Genomic DNA, 20,365 nt, shown 5'->3' on the forward strand with positions numbered 1-20,365 from the left:
TCTGTCTTGTGTTTCAGCATTTATTTCAGCATATTCTTTACGCTTCCATTGCTGCACCACTTCTGACATGGTATCAGATTTCAGGCTGCAACCTATTTGTGCTGTGTTTTCTTGTTGATTTCAGGATTTACACCCTTCTTGCTGATCAGCCAGCTGTCCTTCCTGCTGGCGACTGCTGATTTGCTGCTGGCGACTGTTGATTTGCTGCTGGCGACAGTGTTTCAGCATTTGCGTTTTGCGTTTTTCTGGACAGATTTGCGTTTACTGCTGTTCCACTCTTTGCTGCCCGTGTTTCTTTCATCCCACTGCTGGCAACAGTCTTTAGCCCCTGTTTCTTCAGTTTGCAGCCTGCGTTTTGCTGTTTTTGGCAGTTTTTGACTGATTTTTTGACTTTCTGCAGCAGATTTTGGCTTATTTTGGTCAGCCTTTGGGTTATATTGCGTGTGAACTCACTATTTTTTGGTGTTTTTGGTTGCGTTTTGGCTGTGCTCACTCTCCCAACGACCCTCTTTTCTTCTACTTCTCTTTTCTACCTCCTCCAGATGGCCCCTCCGTGCACCTCAAGTGAAGATAAGTTACATGGACCTGATTATCTCACATGGAGTGCTGTCATGAAAGCTTGGTTTGTGCAGAAGCAGCTATGGTACATCGTCTGTGGAGCTCTTGCTCGCCCTCTTCGTCCTTTTCCTCTTCCTGAAGACTTTGATGAGGACAACCATGAGGAAGCGGTGCTCACATGGGACTCGGACGATGCCCGTGCTTACTCGGCGTTGCTTCGGTGTATTTCTAAAGCGGTTTTACCGGCGGTTACCTCCTGTAGGACATCTCCTGAAGTATGGCAGAAGTTGCAGCAGATGTACGAGGCACCTTCCACCATGCGGGCTGTCACACTTTATGGCCAGCTCCAGCAGATGAAGTTTGAGCCGAAAGATACTATTCAGTCTTTTCTTCTTCGTGTTACGCAGGTACAGGACCAGCTTCGGCACATGCAATCTGCTCTTCCCGAGGTGCATCTTGTCGGGACGGTCCTCTACAAGCTCCCCCCGGAGTTTGATGGAGTGGCCAATACTTTGCGGGCGCAGACATCATCGTCTCCTGTCAGTTTTACACATATGACCTCGATGCTTCTTGAGCATGAGGCATCCTTGAGATTACAAGGGCGGCTTCCGGCACATTATGGAGGTGAGGCTTATGTAGCTTCAGAGAGGGGTGACGGGAAGAAGAAGTCGAAGGCCCAGTGTTACCACTGTGGCAAGAAGGGACATTTGCGGAAGGACTGCAAGAAGTTAGCGGCTTCCAGGAAGAAGGAGTAGAAGACGAAGCGGGATGCTGACTCTACTGATGAGTCCTCTCCTTCATTAGACTCCGACTCCGATCCTCCGACCAAGGTGAAGTCCAAGGTGCGGAAGGGATCCTCTTATTCGGATCGCGGGAAGGGCTTGGTGGCCCCTTCCTCGGCTGCTTTCTAGTGGTGGTGTTGAGGTCATCCCTCACGACTCTCTTGTGCCAGAGAGGGAGTGTGAGCGGGTGTTGGTGGGGCTGCAGTGCCTCATCTATATTTTGATATAGATGCACAGGATCCAGAGAGGGATGTCCCTGACGCATCGACGGTATCTGGCAGTGAAATCCTAGAGACTGGCGTTGATTTCTGGGTTCATGATGAGTTGTTTTTCTTGACAGAGAGCGAGAGGCTTTCGTCTGGAGCTCACATGAGGGGACACTTTGGTGGTTTGGCCAAAGGCGGGGAATCCATGGTCACATGTTCAGAGACATGTTTGGCAGATTGGCTTTGTATGTCCTAAGTGACATAGGTGACATTACACAGAGAGCTGCTATGATTCTTCTCTATTTTCAGGTGTTGTTGGTACGATCGACATCGACATCAGATACTCTCCGAGGCTTCTTGGTGGTGGGTTGGCCACTCACCGCTTGGACATCCATGGTTCTTCTGGTGTTTCTTTGTTGTGTAGTTTATGACTCTCCATCATTGTACTATTTTATTGTATCTGATCACACATGATCTGAGAGAGGGTGTTAGCAGATATTAGTCAGCTCATGGTGTGAGTCTGTGTGCAGAGGCTGGGCATTTTATGTAGCATTTTATGCAGTATTTTATGGCACATTTTTGTGGCCATTTATGATGTATTTTTTAGCAATTGTTGCTGGCCGACCAGCATTAAATGCTGGCCGACCTACATTTTATGCTCCCCACTTTTGTGGCTATTTATAGGGCTCCTCCTCCACAGTCTTTGGTGCTTCAGCCATCAGTGGAGATCCTTCTGGGAGAGAGGAGCCGGTGCTGAGGAGCCCACGCAGCCAGTGACTCACCGTTGTATGCTGCTGTCTCGTGTTCGATATGGATTCCATTTCCCGAGCATACATCTGAGTTCTCATCTGTCTACTGTGTTCATTCTTTCTTTCTTTCTTCTGTCTTGTGTTTCAGCATTTATTTCAGCATATTCTTTACGCTTCCATTGCTGCACCACTTCTGACAAGTTGCCCATCTAGGAAGGAGTCAAGAACACCAAAACGCAGACTGAGTGTTGCCACAAATAGGCTGAGTCGCAGCAGCCTGAAAATTGAAAACGCAGGTAGCAGAGGGGCCATAGAAAGTAGGTGATGGCAAATTTGCAGAAAACGCAGGTAAAACAGGTCGCCTGTATGGAGCAGCAGTCACCTGATTAGCAAGGGTGAAAACAGTTCTGAAATCAGCGAGAAAACACAGGAGCACAAATCCTGAAATTTGACACCATGTTAGAAGTGGAGCAGCAATGGAAGCGTTAACATATGCTATAATAAATTGCTGAAACACAAGACAAAAGAGAAAGGGAAAGAAAAAACACAATACAGATGAGAACTCAGATGTATGCTCGGGAAATGGGATCCATATATCAGACACGAGACTGTCGCATACAACAATGAGTCACTGGTTGTGTGGGCACCGGCACCGGCATCGGCACCGGCTCCTCTCTCCATGGGACCTCCAGTTGGTGAACTAAACTAACTGAGGAGGAGGAGCCCAAAATATATAGGCATAAATAATAAAATATATCAGGTTAACCAGCATTTAATGCTGGCAGATTGGCAACAATAAATGCCACAATAGCATAAAATGCTACACAGTAAAAATGTCTAAAATAACTACATAAAGTGCCCAGCCCTAATACATGCTCAGACTCACACATGAGCTGATATACTCGGCTAACACCTAATTGACAGGAGTTGTGTTCTCATACGTAGCCTTGAGTTTCTCCCAAACTGCATGTGCAATGGTGAGTCCCTTGATACCAACCAAGATATCATCTGTGACTGCCATTTTGACGTAAGTAATGCCTTTCTTATTCATTTTAGCCCAATCCTCATCTGACAAATCAACATGCTTATGTTCAACAAAAGCATCATCACAATCTTTCAGAAAAAATATACCTTGCTTACAATCTTTCGAAAGATCAAAGCCATTGCTGTCGAATTTGCGAATCTCAAAAAGATTCTTTGTGTTAGATGTAGATGCACCGTCAGCCATTTTCAGCAATAAAAACTGCAATAAAATGCTGAATACTTTAAGCCAAATAGTAAGGTTACTGAATATAACCGCAAGTATGCAAACTCGCACTTTCAAAGGTGCCCAAGAAGTAGATATTATACTGCAATTTCAGTCCCAAGGGCTGATTACAGCGTATATATGAACTAAATCTGATACATATGCATAAAAGATAGTTCCCACTTCAATAATACATCACCATAATGCCCAAATGCAATAACCCAAGTGCTGTATGTACCACTGTTTCACTGCACAATGAGCATTTAGCAATACATGTACCAAGAGAAGCTTCCCTTTTACAACATTTGATACATCCCAAGTCCAAATTTCTCTCACTCAATAGTGAATCTGCTGTAATTTCACTGTCAAAGCACAAATCAGCTCAAAATGCATCACTAATGTGAAAAGCCCCAAATTTTTTGCAATAAATCTGCCCCAATTGCATTAATAAATCATCCAAAGTGTCAAACACGGGCAAATCTTGCAGAAATTTCACAAATTTTGCAAAACCCCCAAAATTTGGGGTCCTAATGTGCACAAATTTCAGTGAAATTGGCTCAGCTGAGCAAAATTTCACTTGTAAATGAAAAACCCCAAAGTTTTTGGAGCAAAAGTGCACAATGTTTGCAATTTTTGGGTCAAATGTTTTTGTTTTGCATGAACAACATCAAATTTGGGAAAAGCCCCAAATTTTTGGTCACAAATCTTCACAAATCTGAGCGCTGTGCTTACGAGCGCAAACCCTCGTCAGTGAGCGAGGGGCGAGCTTGCAGAAATTGTGAAAAATATGACGAAAATTACCTGATATGTGTCGAATCAGCCTGTCACCAGCCGTTGACTATCACGCGAGTTGTGCTTGATGGCGCCCGGTTAGAAACATGACGAAAACTGTCGTGATGTGATGCCGTTGCCTGCTCATGACCTGCGCCTACTGCCGCTTGGCCACACAAATTGCCGTTGGTCAGAGTTGGTGCCGCTTGCTGCTGCGTTGGTTAGAACTGACCCACTGACTGGTCATACAGACCCCACCTGCCTTTTACTTGGTCATGAAGTCGTCGAAGGGCTGTTGCGTGCTGAAGACATTGTTGCTTGCACATAGAAATGACAACTTGCCACTCTCTTCGAGGGTGCATGCAAAAATTGACCTGTGCAGTCCTAAGGAAGTGTGCGCACTCTTGCCATAGCGTTGATGCCAGTTTGAAGGGGAGTGTGAGTACCCAGGTGGTGTGCGCGATGAGAACGGAGTGTGTTTAGCAGCTGAAAGAGCTAAGACTTGAGTTGAGTATGTACTAGTGTGGTACACACAAAAATAAAAGAATGTATTTATATTTAGGGTATGGTACACTCACACCCACAAGGGTGCGATGACATGTACAAGTAAATTTATACACGGGAGTAGCAAAGGGCTCGATCACATGTGCAACTAAATTTATACATGGGAGTAGCAAAGGGCTCGATCACATGTGCAACTAAATTTATACACGGGAGTAGCAAAGGCCTTTACACCCAACACTTAGAAGATTGTGGAGGGGGTTCCAAATTTTCCCCCATCCACACTTTATGCCCTAGTAGCTTACAGGGCAAGCAACATAGGCAACCTCATCCTTAGGTTGCCTTATGGAGGCCTACTACTTTGCTAGAGGTGGTGCATATGGACTTTTGTAGACCTATGGACATAGTCTTCCTTGGAAAGCCAAGTATTTAATGCTTATTGTTGATGATTTTAGCAAGTATGTGTGGCCTTACATCCTAGTCTACAAAATGGAGGAATATTCCAACCTTTGTTATTGGAAGGCGCTTGTCGAAAAGCAAACGACTTTTAGAGTTTCAAGTGTACGAGGTGACCATGGCAATGAGTTTTGCTCTAAAGACTTTAATCGTTTTGCAGGGAGCATCACATAATGGTGTGTTCCCATGTGAACACACCGCTTGGGAATGATGTAGCGAAGCATGTCAATTGGACCATGCTTGAGATGGCTTGATGGATGTTGGAGCATTGTGGTCTCTCTCACTCCCTTTGGGGTGAGAGAGTTTCTACATCGGTTCACATTTGCAATAGGTCTCCAACATCAACTTTATAGGGCACGACTCTGTATGAGGCTTTCTTTGGTAAGAAGCTTTTGTCTCTCATTTTTGCATCTTTGATGCTTATGTCAATGTTGACAAGAAGAAACAGGGCAAGCTCCACGCGAAGTCCAAGAAATTTATATTCGTTGGTTATAGTATGATCATGAAGGGTTATAGGGTCTATGATGCAACTAAGAGAAAGATAGAGGTAAGTTGGGATGTGATATTTTGATGAGATTGTGGCTTTGGGTACGCCCATTGATGGTGATGCTTCTACATGTGGTTCTACAGGTGCAGTGTAGGTACCATCGGTGGGCCACATGTAGATCAGCTAAGATATAGGTTAGGCAGGGTAGTTCTTGTGTCACGCATTTAACAAGATCATGAGCTTGCTGCTATTGATGAGGCTCTTGCAAAGGATATAGAGCATCGTGCTATGCAAGAGGAGCTTGATTCTATTGAGCGTAATCAGACTTGGGAGTTGGTTACGCCTCCAAGCAAGTGGAAGGCAATTGGTGTGAAGTGTGTCTATAAGACTAAATACCTCGTTGATGGCACCTTGGACAAGCATAAGGCTAGGCTTGTTGAGGGGCTTTGCATAGAGGGCAGGCTTGTGCTATTTAAAGATGTTTGCACCACAGTTATGCGCATGGTTGGGTTTATACACATGTGATTCAGCATACCAGATGTTAGGTATGTAGATGTATGAAAAGCCATTTTGTACTTGGCTCATTTTTTGGGTTATTAAAAAAATGAGTTCTGACTGGTCAAAACTGCTGCTTTTTGCCTGGTGATGTTTTTTCCTGAGATCTAGGCATTTTCTCCTGCAGATTACCTGCTTGTGCAGCCTGCATGCTCAAGCCTCATCTTGTTCGTGTGCAGCAAGATCGATTATCAGCCCGTGGATTGTGCAGAACTAGGGCAGTGCGTGCAGAAACTCAGATTCAGGGCAGCATGCTCAGCTTGTGCAAAAATAGGGCCGTGTTCATTGTTCAGCCTGTGCATTGTGTAGTGTGCTCATGCTGAGTGCCCAGCCTCCCTCACCATGTCCAAAAAGTAAGGATGACTGATCTTTCAATGGGGAATGTCCTTTGCACAAAAGAACGGATGAAGGGCAATTGCTGCCTCTTTCCTTCCTTGCATGTCCCAACTTTGAAACAAGGGACGTTCCCCAGCATTAGCTTTGCTGCACACGCTGCCCTAGTTCTGCACAGTGCATAGGTTGATGATTGATCTTGCTAGTTGCACATGAACAGGATGAGGCTTGAGCATGCAAGCTGCACATGCAGGTAATTTGTAGGAGAAAATTCCCAGATTGCAGGAAGAAATGTTGCCAAGCAAAAAGTGGCAGTTTTGACCAGTCTTGAGGGGTAGAAGCACGAAGTGAAGGGAGTGGAGATGGGGCCTGATTACAGTCCAAAGCACAATCCGATCTTTGATCTCTTCGGTCTTTGCAATGATCCTCTTGATCTTCTTGATTGTGATAGTCTTTGCAGCAATTCTCTCGATCTAGGGGGTCATACTGCCGGTCTTCACAAACCTGGTTGCTGCTATGTTGGTCCTCATGGACGTTTGTCATATTGATGATGCACTCGATCTTGCCAATTGTACCGGACCTTGGTCAGCCATTGCCCTTAAAAGAATTTGCAAAAGAAAAACACTAGAAACTGTTGCGTTTGGATGTCGGGAACTTTGGAAGGTGGAGAGGCTTGTGATGACAAAGGCTGTGAAAAGAAGGCAGCCTGCTGTAGAAGGACGTTTTGGGGTTCAGAGTGATGAAATTCTCACTAGAAAACTTGCATTTTGATGTTATGCAGAAGGCTGAGATTGAGAGAGAGTGAAGGTGTTTTTTTTTTTGGTGGGGTGAAATCTGGCTAGAAAATCAGGCTGAGTGGGGCACCTATAAACAGTTGGTTGATCCAAAACCTGCTGACCAACTGAAATGGAGACAAAATGCTTAAACTGGCTGATCATCAGCTTGAAGGAAACTGAAATGCAAATGCATGAACAGCTGTTAGAGCTCCTCTATCTCCATCAGACTTTGATAGAGCTCACAATCAGGAGATGAACAGCATTGAAAATATGAAATGCTAACAGTGGCAGCCTGTGAGGAGGCTATGATGAAAGAACTGGCCACCTTGCAACTTAGGAAAAGGGTGGACGATCTGGAAAGATGACCAAAATATGTCCAACCTGGACAGTGTTACATTGCACAATCACACTAGGATGCCCATGATAGAGAGCTGTACACAATCTCTCAACAAGCACCATGATTTCACCAGCCTCTTTGTCATATAGTGATATAGAGCCATAAGCATAGATGAGTCAAGTGATGGGTCTTACGTATTTATTTTCCTATATTCAAGTTTGCTTCCCATTTTTAGTTGCTCCACTTTTTCTTTACATCATGAAACATTCCATGCAGTAGTAAGAGGGTCCAATAGCGGGAGTAATGTACCTTTTTTGTTCTTTATTTCCTTCCTTCCCTTCTCTTCCTTGAGTGTGCTTCCAACAGTTCTTTCTTCTTCATGGCATGCCTGGAAATAGCATAAAGAATCAAACACACTAAATCATTCAGGCACAAAGAGCAGAGTCCAGACTGTTTTTGGCAGTGGCAAGCTTGAAAGTTTTAGATAATAGTATCTGGTTCTCACTTCTTGCCCGCCAGGATTTAAAAAGTTTTTGAGCAGACCAGTTCTGGGCAGTGTTCAATTGGGTGCCTATGGTACACCTTTTTGGTCAAGTGGACTGTCAGAGTTGAACTGTGTTATCATACTTCAGTCATTACCATGTTGTCTCTTGTTCGATTCGCTGGGGAGGTTTATAGAGCAGACCAGTTCTGGGCAGTATACAATTGGGTATTGTTTGCCTATAGTACACCTTTCTTGCCAAGCGGACTGTTAGTTTAACTGTGTTACCATACTTTGGTCATTACCATGTTGTATTTTGTTCAATTTTCTGGGGAGGTTTATAGCAATTGTTATGTTCTACGCAGGTGGCATCATTGTGGGAACATTGCGACAAATTTTGAAGAATGAGGGAATCAGGGGCTTGTATCGTGGTCTGTCACCAACCATGGTTGCTCTACTTCCAAATTGGGCAGTAAGTTTTGTGCAACTCAGTTTTGAAGGAGATTGAATGATCATATGATTCCTGTCTCTACTTTGTTGAGAACTGCATTTTTCTTCTGAAAGTGGTTTGTTGTGAGGTATTGCATCAGAAAAAATTGACTTCAGAATTTCATACTTGGAAGTGGAAATCTAATTTTAAAAATAGTTTCATCCCCTCAGAAGGGTAAGGAAATTTGTGTAGTTCCACAATTCAGTCTTAACTGGCTTCTAGGTCTCTAGACCACCTATGTGGGGGAGAAAAAAATCTATTGTAACCATGAGCAGAGTATAAGCTCTTTTGCTATCGTTAACCAATCAAAAAAATTCTAAAAGAAATTTTTATTGGGTTGGATTCACTCTATAAGCTGAGACAAGAATGGCCGATTGTTTTTGCAAGCAGATTCTACTAACAAGCAATACTGCCTGCACAGTGTATTCACGTGAAACATGAATTAAGACAATCTAGTAATAGGTTGATTCCAATCACTAGGCAACATTGTAATTAAGAGTATGTGACTACTATCAAGCAATACTGTCTGCACAGTATATTCTATGAAAGATGAAGTAAAACAATCAAGTAATAGGTTGATTCCAATCAATCTTTTAATCATTAGGGAACATTATAATTTAGGGCATGTGTTTGTGTGTTATATTCTTAAGTACTACATCATTGCGGGGATCTGGTTCTAAGATGGTTGTCTTTGATAATTGCAGGTGTATTTTACTGTTTACAATCATTTAAAGAGCCGCTTGGAAACAGAGCACATTTCGATTGATGGCAAGTTCTTTGATTTGACTGTGTACGGATTTGTTAATGCTTGTGCATTTATTTTCAAGGCGTCAGTGTATTTCATTCTTTTATCTGATGGCAAGTTCTTGAGGCATATATCAATACATGAATGTGATGTTATGCATCATCGATAACTTAAATTTGTTAATCTGAGATGTGGTATAACTAGCATGTGCGTATTCACATTTGGCTTGCAATACCTCGTTCCTTTTAATCTGGGTATTTATGTTGTTACTTTACTGAAAAGTATATAAGGCTTATGCTAAGGCTCCATCGGGAACTCCCTGGTTTTATCTCAGCTTCTGTGGGCATCAGAGGCGAGTTGTGGGCCAAACTATCTTTTGAATGAAAGATAAAGTATGCATTATTATGGGAAGCTCTTTCTGACACATCAATGACAACATTGTTGGGTGCAACTGAACTTCTGAAGCACAGTGATCATGTGGCTGTGGAGAAATTTTGGCTGTGCTGTGGATTGTTTCCGTCTTGTAAAAGCTTGAATAGATGTTTCAGCCTTTTGTGTTTTGCTGTCCAACCTTCTGTTTGCATAAATGCATTCAGATATTTATGTCCAGTTGGGTGCAACCGAACTTCTGAAGCGAGTGATCATGTGGCTGTGGAGAAATTTTGGCTGTGCTGTGGATTGTTGCTGTCTTGTAAAAGCTTGAATAGATGTTTCAGCCTTTTGTGTTTTGCTGTCCAACCTTCTGTTTGCATAAATGCATTCAGATATTTATGTCTACTGGAGGCCAAAATAACCTATGAAATCAAAGTTGTTAGTAGAACTGATTTGTGATATGCCCGAAAGAGAACATGATATGATCAATATGTGCAAGAGCTCTTGGCTTTCTGACCATCTACAATATCATTGGGTTATGCTGGAGGGATCTCAACTTTTTGTTGATAGAGTTAGATGAAGCGAATTGCCTTGAGAATGTTTGGTGAACTTGGAGATGACAGCACTGATTCTTAGATTATCTTGTGGGTGTCACTTGGTTGGAGGATGAGTTTTCCTTGTTTTGCATGCACTGTAGCTCTATTCTATAACTACCCCTAATAATCCTACTGATTGGAGCTGATAATGTTGGTCGAGTTTGTGGTCTCATGTCCTACACACCAATGCTTGCTACTCGACATCGGGCCATGTAATGTGTCTTTGAATTTTGTCAATGGGGGAAGGGAGGGAGGGAACTAGTTAGTTAGTTGCCTCAGCAAATAGTACAAGTTAGGAGTGATCTCATCATCGAGTGCAAAATGGTCAAATTGAGGAGGGAGGGATTAATGTATGCAAAAAGCTACCTTACTTGAGCAAATAGTACAAGTGAAGTGTGATCTCTCATGGAGTACAAATGATTGGATTGATATATATCTAAACAATATTGGGAGGCTGTGGAGATTATGATATCTAAAGTGGCTAGCAAGTCTAGGTAAATTTATGCAGATTAAAACACAAAAGCTCATAAGGCTATGAAATGATAAAAAGTGATGAAAATAATTTTACTCCTAACTAAAGATTGGATTAATGACATCCCAAGGTTGTTTCGGCCTTCAATATCCATCTCAAGAGTCTTGACAAGATCTTGTCCATCATCTTGGTGATGAGGTATCTTGATGGGTGCCTCCTATGGTGGGTGATGATAGCGTGGATCTATCAATGGTAAGGGCGATGGAGCTGTCTCCTAGGAGCTCTAGGGCATCTAGCTTCACTTAGGGCCATGGCTCATTCCAAGGAGCCGTTTCCTAGGAGGTCTAGGCCTTGACCTAAAGAGTTTGAGTGCTTGCCTTTTTGTAAAACATCATAATATTGAAGGCCTCAAACAAGTCAAGGGCCAAATGCTCTTTAGTTTTTCAAACATTTGCAACTATTTGGACATTAAACATGTGAGTATGAGTAAAGCTATAAGAATCAATTAAGTATTGCAAGATACTATAATAGGCAATGGCTGCACATAGCAATAATTTATGGTGCTCCTAGCACTCAATGTAGTAGCTTGTCTAGCTTATAGATTTGATATGTGTAATGTAGTCAATGGTCTTGAATAGAGCCTCTACTAGCATGGGAAGTGCAACAAGCTTTGCTTTGATAATCTCATGTGGTATTGAGGATTTAGCCCATAAGGGTTTGAGGTCTCTCCATTTATTGGTAGCCATGGTTGGATAGGTTAGGAGCCCATACCTGTGCTATATACATTTTAGCCAAAGCGACTAATTTATCTAAATTTGTGCCGATTTTCGAAAATGGGCTTGATGACACCTTCAATCCATGTATCACACTCTTGTGAAAGCAAGTTCTATGACGATAGTCTCATAAGTATTTGGAAAGGTGTCCTATGATGATAGCCTCACAAGGGAAAAATGACTCCGCGTGTTCGCAAAGGTGTCCTATGATGACAATCTCACAAGGGAAAAATGACTCCATGTATTTGCAAGGGTGATGCTCAAGTATATACATACAAGTCTTATAACTTCCATGTGACCGCTTATGTGTGTGGTCTTTGTTTCTCATATGGCCCTTGGATGTGTGGAAGACCATGATCCGGTTTACCAAAGATCCTTAAGGATCCCTCATCTAGTGCATCCATTGGGCGCAAAAATCGTATGTGTATCATCATGATGTGATCAGCATAGACTACCTACTCCATATGAATTTAGTAATCTCATCTATGTATAGACCAAAAAGTGTTGGGGCAAGTGTGCAACCTTGCCTCACCCCCATAGTGCTTCATATTTCCTTTGACAAACTGCTTGGGCATCTAACTTGCCATGTGACCCTCATCGATGTATACATCCAAAAGTGTTGGGGCGAGTGTGCAAACTTGCCTCACCCTCATAGTGCTTCATATTTCCTTTGACAAACCCCTTGGGCATCTAATTCGCCATGTGACCCTTTCTTATGTGCAATAATTCACCATACCATCTTTTATTATATCTAAGCATTTGTAGTCTTTGGAGAAGTTGATCTGGTGGCATTGTCTCTAAGGGTTTTGTTGGACCAAGAGGGGGCACAAGTGAGAGAGATGGAGGTCGAGTAGAAGTGAGCATGAGAGTGTGACGGCTGGGGAGAGTATGAGCAGAGTGAAAGTACGAGTCGATTAGAGTGTATCAACAATGTGTTGGTACACAAAATAAAATGTATTTATTCTTAGGGTACGTAAAGGGTGCGTTCACATGTACAATGTGCGTGTACTATAGACGGAGGTTACCGGGTCTTTATATCCCAACAACCTCCCACTTTAAAGGTCCGATATGAACCTCTAGCTAACCAACTCCCACTAGTCAAATGCAATGCTCGTGCTGAGCTTTGCTTAGACTTTTAGTGAGAACATCTGCAGGGTTATCTTGTGTTTTAATCTTGGTCAATGTGATTTGACCATCTTCCAGAATCTATCTGATGAAGTGATATCACACATCTATATGCTTTGTGCGTGAATGATAAATGGCATTCTTAGCCAGATACACAACATTCTGGCTATCACATCCCAAAATTGCAGTACCCATAGACATGCCGAGATCATCTGCAAGTCTACTCAACCGTATAGCTTCCTTAGAAGCTTCAGTAGCTGATATGTATTCAGCTTCAATGGTACTCAGTGCAACGATGTTCTGCAACGTGGAACACCAAGAAACAACCCCACCAACAATTGTAAAGACATATCCGCTAGTGGACCTATGAGTGTCCAAGTCACCTGCCATGTCTGCATCACAATAACCCTGCAAATTAAGTGTACCCTGTCCATAGCAAATACTTTTTCTTTGTGTACCCTTAAGGTACTGAAGAATACACTTGACAGCCTCCCAATGTGCTTTACCAAGATTTGACATAAACTTGCTAACAACTCCCACTGCATGAGCAATGTCTGGACGAGTAGCAACCATAGCATACATAAGAGAGCCACAAGTTGATGCATAAGGAACTCCCTTCATAGCATTTGCTTCCATGTCATCTTTCAGGTTGTTGGCTTTGCTAAGCTTGAGATAAGGAGGTAAGGGTACCCCAAAAGGCTTACCTTCAGCCATGTTAAATCTGTCTAGTACTTTTCCAATGTACTTTTCTTGAGATAAAAACAACAATTTCTTCATTCTATCTCTATGAATCCTCATGCCCAAAATATGCTCTGCATTCCCCAAATCTTTCATGGAGAAAGCTGATTTCAGCTGATTTTTGAGAGTATCCAAGCTAGTCTTTCTTTTCTCAGCTAGTAACATATCATCCACATACAAAACAAGTATGATGGGGTTGCCATCTGCATCCTTTTTCATGTACAAGCAATGATCTGCATGGCTGTGTGTAAACTCATGAGATAGCATAAAAAGTGTCAAACTTTTTGTACCATTGCCGTGGTGCTTGCTTCAGCCCATACGGACTCCGTTTTAGCTTACACACCATCTGCTCTTTTCAAGGAACTACAAAGCCCTCGGGCTGTTTCATGTAGATTTCCTCATCAATGTCACCATGCAAGAAAGCTGTTTTTACATCCATTTGATACAACTCTAAATCCAAAACAGCAGTAACAGCAAAAAGCACATGTAAAGTGGTCATCTTCACAACAGGTGAGAAGACCTCTTGGAAGTCAATCCCTTCCTTTTGTGCATACCCTTTGGTAACTAGCCTTGCCTTGTACTTGGGTTTCCCATCAACTGTCTTGACTTTGTACACCCATTTGTTTGGAAGTGGCTTCCTTCCTTTGGGCAATGACACAAGATCCCAAGTATCATTTGCATATAGAGATTTAATCTCTTCTTGCATGGCCAGCTCCCACTTACTGCTGAACTCACATGACTTGGCCTCTTTGTATGTAAGAGGCTCACCCTCATATGTAAGCATGACATAATGCAAGGAGGAGTCAAACCTATGTGGTTGCCTTCTTACGCGCGTAGACATGCGTACCCAATGATTAACATTTTCAGGAATTGGGTCTACATGTGGAGTTATATTATTTTCAGCATTTATTGGTTGATGTAAACCATTTTCAGCATGCTGTTCATGCTGTACAACACCTTCATTTTCATTTCCAGCATCTGCATGTTCATAATCGGCAAACCTATCTTGCAGTCCATGATCTCCTTGTGCTCCTATTTGCTGTCCATCATCATTTGACTAAAAAATAACCGGCTGATCATCAATTTCAGTCTGTGGTACAGCACCTTGAGGCTCGTTTTCTGAAGTAATGGGTGGCTACAAACTCTGAAATTTCACATTTTTCAGATCTTCATTAGAGGCTAAAGTGGCTTTCAATAAATTTGCCTCATTCAACACAACATTACGTATGCAAATAATTTTCTTGGACCGAGGTAACCACACTCTGAAGATGCCTTTGGTGGATTTTGGGTCAAGTTTATTCCTCAACTCATCCCTAACATGCACAAAAGTATCACAACCAAATATGCGTAAATGGTCATATGAGGTTGATGCTGATTTGCTAGACCAAACCTCCTCAGGGATGCCATTATTTAAGGACCTATTTGGAGAGTAGTTGCAAATGTGAACTGTGGTTTTGAGTGCCTCTCCCTAAAATGCATGAGGGAGATTAGCAATGGACAGTATGCACCGCACTCTTTCACATAAAGTCCTGTTATATCTTTCAGCCACCCCATTTGAAGAAGGGCTGTAAGGGGCTGTAAGCTCCCTCTGAATACCATGCAAGTCACAAAAAGACTTGAATTCAATTGATGTGAACTTACCCCCATTATTAGTTCTCAAGCATTTCAGCTCTCTACCTGTTTGAGTTGTCACAAATGCATGAAAAGTTTTAAAAACAGCAAACACTTCACTTTTCTTTTTCAGCAAGTACACCCAAATCTTCTTCGAACAATCATCAATAAAGGAGACGATATATGCAGCACCACCCAACGATTTCACGGGCATACTACATACATCAGAATGCACTAAGTTCAAGACATTGGACTTACGTGAGACACCAGAGTAAAATGAATTTTTTATTTGCTTTCCAAATTGACACTCATTACAAAAATCAAGTTTAGAGCCTTTTCCATCAACCCTCTTCAAAGAGGTAAGGACATCAAGTCCTTTTTGGCTCATATAGCCTAATCTCTTATGCCATAACTCCAAGTGGCTTCAAATTTCAGCAACTGCAAGAAACTTGCCATTCAAGGCTTTACAGTGCAAACAATATAAAGTGTCCTTCTTGGTTCCTTTTGCAATCAGCATGGAACCCTTTTTCACTTTCCACAAACCACCACCAAACAGTGTGGTGTAGCCATGCAAGTCAAGCTGACCAACAGATAGTAAACTCTTTTTAATGCCAGGTACGTATTTGACATCTTTTAGCACAAGCTCTTGACCATTGTTTAAAGACAAGTGTACTATGCCAATCCCATCAATGCTGCAACCATGGTTATTTCCAAGATACACCTTTCCATAACTGCTTGCATTGAACATAGCAAAACACTCCAAGTAACGAGTCACGTGGAAAGAGGCACCAAAGTCTACAATCCAAGTCTGAGTGACACCATCATCAACTGGCAAGAGTGCATCAATCACATCAACCTTGGTAATCTGCATATCTTGCATGTGATATACAAGGGCATCATAATCAGCTACTCATAATACATCAGCCTCTGTATCTGGAAGCTTCTCTATGACCACACTAGAGACCACATTGGCCTTTTCTTTGCCTTTGGTTGTTTTCGATGCACTGTCTTTTCTTCCTTCTTCTTTTTATCTCTTGCATTCTTTTTTCTCTCTTGTTCTTTCTTGTAATACTTGCAATCAGGTTTCTTATGGCCCTTCTGACCACAGTGATAGCAAGTAATGTCACTCTTATCCTTCCTTTGCTCTTGCTCCTGTTTCTATGTCTTGCATTTGCATTTTTCTTTTCAGCCCTGCCTCTTACATCATAAGTTGAGTTGCTGCCTTCTCCACTAGACATATGTCTAATTTCTTCATTCAAGATAGAATTTTCACCCTATCATACGAGAGATTGGGGTTATTGTTGAGTGAAACCACCAAGGTCTCCCAAGAGTTAGGCAGTGTCATGATAAAAAAGATCGCCCTAAACTTATCATCAATGTCCAAATTTGCATCTTTGAGCTGATTTAGAATCCCTGTAAATGCAATCAAGTGTTCAGCTGCAGGCTTTGACTCATCCAGTGGCATATTCACCAACTTGCGCATTAAATGCACTTGATTAACAGGTGTGGTGATCTCATAAGTAGTTTTCAGCTTCTCCCATATTGCATAACTTGTATCTAAACCCTTAATGTCTGTCAGAATGTCATCAATGACACCCATCTTTATGTAAGCCACAACCTTTTTATTCACTTTGGCCCAATCTGCATCTGACATTAGTGCTGGTTTATCTTCTTGCAAAGCATCCTCACAATCCTTTAGGAACAAAATGCCCTGCATACGGTCTTTCCAAAGGTCAAAGCTATGACATTCAAACCGTTTGATCTCCATCAAACTCTTGATGTTTGAACTGGAAGAAGTTGCAGCCATTTTATCATGAACACAAAAGTAAATGCACTAATCTGCAAAAGCACAAGCTGTACCAGCAAGATGCACTGCTGTTCTTTCTAAACCAAAAGTAAATTTCTGTTGTTTGTACATGAACCAGCCAACAAACGGGCAAAAGATGCAGAAATTTACAAAATTCTGTGCAAATCCCCAAAATATCAAGTTCAAAATTGCATAAATGTCATCCAATCTGACCCAGCTAAGCAAAACTTTGCCAATACATGAAAAGCCCCAAGTTTTTGGGATCCAATGTTGAGGAAATTTTGCTCAAAGGGGCATAATTTTTACTAATTTGGTAAAATCCCCAAATTAATTTGGGTCACTGCTTGCAATGTTTGCAATTTTTGACTCGATAGTCATTGACAGGCATGAGCTATGTCAAATCTGTGAAAAGCCCCAAATTTCTGGCTCGAATCCTCACAGATCTGTGATCTGTGCTTCTGGCGTGTGAATTCCCGTCAATGGCAAGTGGTAATGAGGAGATTAGAGAAAATTTTGATATTAAAAAAAAACAAAAGAACTGAAGGGGGGGGGGGGGGGTCCCGTTGACCCTGCCTTGTCACGTCGCGTTGCCCACAGACGTCGCCCGTCTGTCTAGTCGTGCACCGCCCGCAGAGGTCACCTGGCTGTCGCCTAGTTTCCCATCACGCACTACCCGTAGAGGTCGCCTGACTATCGCCTGTGGTCGAATGACTGTTGCCTGCGTGCCCTTCAACTGGCGTCCACTGCCTCGTCGTCGTTGGTTTGCAACGTGGTCTCTCCACACGCTTGCCTAGTCACCTCTATCAGTATTCTGCTCATCTTTTGCACAGCTGCTCAGTTGCAGGTCTTCTTCACGGGAAGGGTGTACAAAAGTCAGCTCTGATACCAGTTGTTGGACCAAGGGGGGGCACAACTGAGAGAGATAGAGGTCGAGTAGGAGTGAGCGTGAGAGTGTGACGGTTGGGGAGAGTATGAGCAGAGTGAAAGTACGAGTCGATTAGAGTGTACCAACAATGTGTTGGTACACAAAGAATAAAATGTATTTATACTTAGGGCACATAAAGGGTGCGTTCATATGTACAATGTGCGTGTACTATAGACGGAGGTTACCGGGCCTTTATATCCCAACAGATTTATGCTAGTCCACAAAGCAACAATAAAGTCTATAGCCTTGTGACTTTGCTTGATAAATCATGCTCTTTAAGGGGGAAGTATTATGGAAGAATTACTGGGGACATTGGCTTGTCAAGAGGCTCAAGGACCCTTCCTTTCTGTTAAGTCACTAATTGCTAAGATGTATCCAACGACGATTGCCTTGTAATTCCTTGGATCCATGGGATCATTGGATTTGTGCACGGGGGTGATGGTATGCATACTCTTAAGTATGGGAAAATCTCTTTACTAATTTGCTATTCAAGAGATGTGCTAGAAATGGAGCCATAATGGTAGAGGTGTAAGAGAAGTGCTCCCCTTGAGTCCCTAAATGATCAATAGTCCTCTTGAAACTAGCATTCCTTTGGAGAAAGTGGTAATGACCTGATTTAACTCTAGTTATAGCAAGCAAATAAATTCTCACATAAATTGAAATGCAAATGTTAGCACTTAATGTTGGACATTTGACAACTCATTGACCCTAAAACTTGGCACCCTTGCTAGCATTCCTTTGGAGAAACGGTGGTAATGACTTGATAACTCTAGTTATAGCTAGCAAATAAATTCTCTCATAAATTGAAATGCAAATGTTAGCACTTAATATTGGACATTTGATTGACCCCCAAAACTTGGCACCCTTGCTGTTTTTCTTTAACTTGAATTGCAAATGGATGGAGCACACTGAGTTTCTTCAATCTTGAATGCCAATCCAAATGCCTATTGCTGTCACAAATTATCAGCAAGCCTTCTTGTTAGCTTGCCCCTTGACTTGCCTAGGGTTTGACCTTCAATTGAACATTGGCAGGTCAAATCTGGCCCCAAATCTGATTGGGGTGGGCTGGCTTTTGAAATCCTTGGCAATTACTTGAATTCAGCTGCTCATTTCAGTGTACTAAGCTTTCAATGTCTTGCACAAGTCCCAAAGTGGATGGAGCACATTGAGTTTCTTCAATCTTGTCTACCAATGCAAATGCCTATTGCTGTCACAAATTATCAGCAAGCCTTCTTGTTAGCTTGCCCCTTGACTTGCCTAGGGTTTGACCTTCAATTGAACATTGGCAGGTCAAATCTGGCCCCAAATCTGATTGGGGTGGGCTGGCTTTTGAAATCCCTGGCAATTACTTGAATTCGGCTGCTCATTTCAGTGTACCAAGCTTTCAATGTCTTGCACAAGTCCCAAAGTGGCTGCTAAACCCTAATTACTCTTGTAACTAAGGGTTTATAGCAGTGATCACTCTGCTGTCCACCAAATTCTGAAAATTAATTCAGTCCCTTGACCCTACCATAAAATTGGTCGGGCCCATCTACAATTTAATTGGCTAGGTGCCATTTTGACCCCCAAGCTGTCCTACTCATTATTTGACCCTTAAACATGCATTAATTAATTAATAAATGCCTAGTCTTAGTGTCACCATTGACACTTATTGGTCAAATCATTTCTCTAGGCCCAAATTGACACCATGTACCACCTAGCATCTATCAAATATAAGTTATACAACTTTTTCCTCTGGCACCAACTTAGATCTTGGGGTCCTTAGCTTGATATCGTGAAATAGCTTGCTTGCAAATCACATGTGCACCTCACATTTGCACATTTGATTATTAAATTAATAAAATCCAAGCAAGGCATAACAAAGTATCAAAATTTCACGTCTTCGTGAACCTCCCATGGTATAGCCACCTAACAAGTTATTGTACCATGCTAGAGGTGAATACAAAAGGGTGGGTCTAGGATTGGGTGGGAAAGATGGTTGGGGTTGATCTGGGACCAGGGAGAAGATAATAATTAAAGACAAGAACTGAGTAACTAATTGATAGATATATGTCTAATTTGCATACCTCAAACCATGTGATACATGTGTGTAGAAGAAGTGCCTATGTTATGGACTCCATAGTGTGGTGATTACTTGAATAGTGGCAGTGGGTACAATGAGCCTTTGAATCATTTATGGGGCTCATTAAATTTCCTAGCCTTTGGCAATCATATAGCTGGTCTTCATTTTCCATGTGACCCTTGGCTTCATTAGACATGGTCAGCATGTTAATATGTAGTTTAGAAATACAATGTGCTATTTTGTTAGATTTCTTGCTATTTTTGTTAGATTTTCTTAGCTCGGCTTTTTACCACATGATTACTGGTTTTTCAGTTGACCATTTGAAGTCCTCTATGGTTGAAAGCTAAAATGGCTGACCATGTGTATATAGGTTCTGGAAAGTCAGGGAGTGAGCTTTTAAAAGTAATTTGA

General features: G+C 42.1%; 1 protein-coding gene across 2 annotated transcripts in view; it reads left to right on the plus strand.

Annotated features, from left to right (window-relative positions):
* Positions 1 to 20,365, plus strand: part of NDT1 (NAD+ transporter 1) — a 65,726-nt gene that overhangs the window by 18,907 nt on the left and 26,454 nt on the right. For both annotated transcript variants that reach the window (XM_087698890.1, XM_087698889.1), the window contains exons 4-5: positions 8,604 to 8,710; positions 9,433 to 9,496. In XM_087698890.1, coding sequence (XP_087555016.1) covers positions 8,604 to 8,710; positions 9,433 to 9,496 — 171 coding nt within the window. The remainder of the gene's footprint in view (positions 1 to 8,603; positions 8,711 to 9,432; positions 9,497 to 20,365) is intronic.

The sequence above is a fragment of the Lygodium microphyllum genome, chromosome 18 (assembly GCF_053477565.2).
Source record: "Lygodium microphyllum isolate KBCC chromosome 18, Lygodium_microphyllum_v1.1.10, whole genome shotgun sequence".
In the NCBI taxonomy this organism is placed as follows: Eukaryota; Viridiplantae; Streptophyta; class Polypodiopsida; order Schizaeales; family Lygodiaceae; genus Lygodium; species Lygodium microphyllum.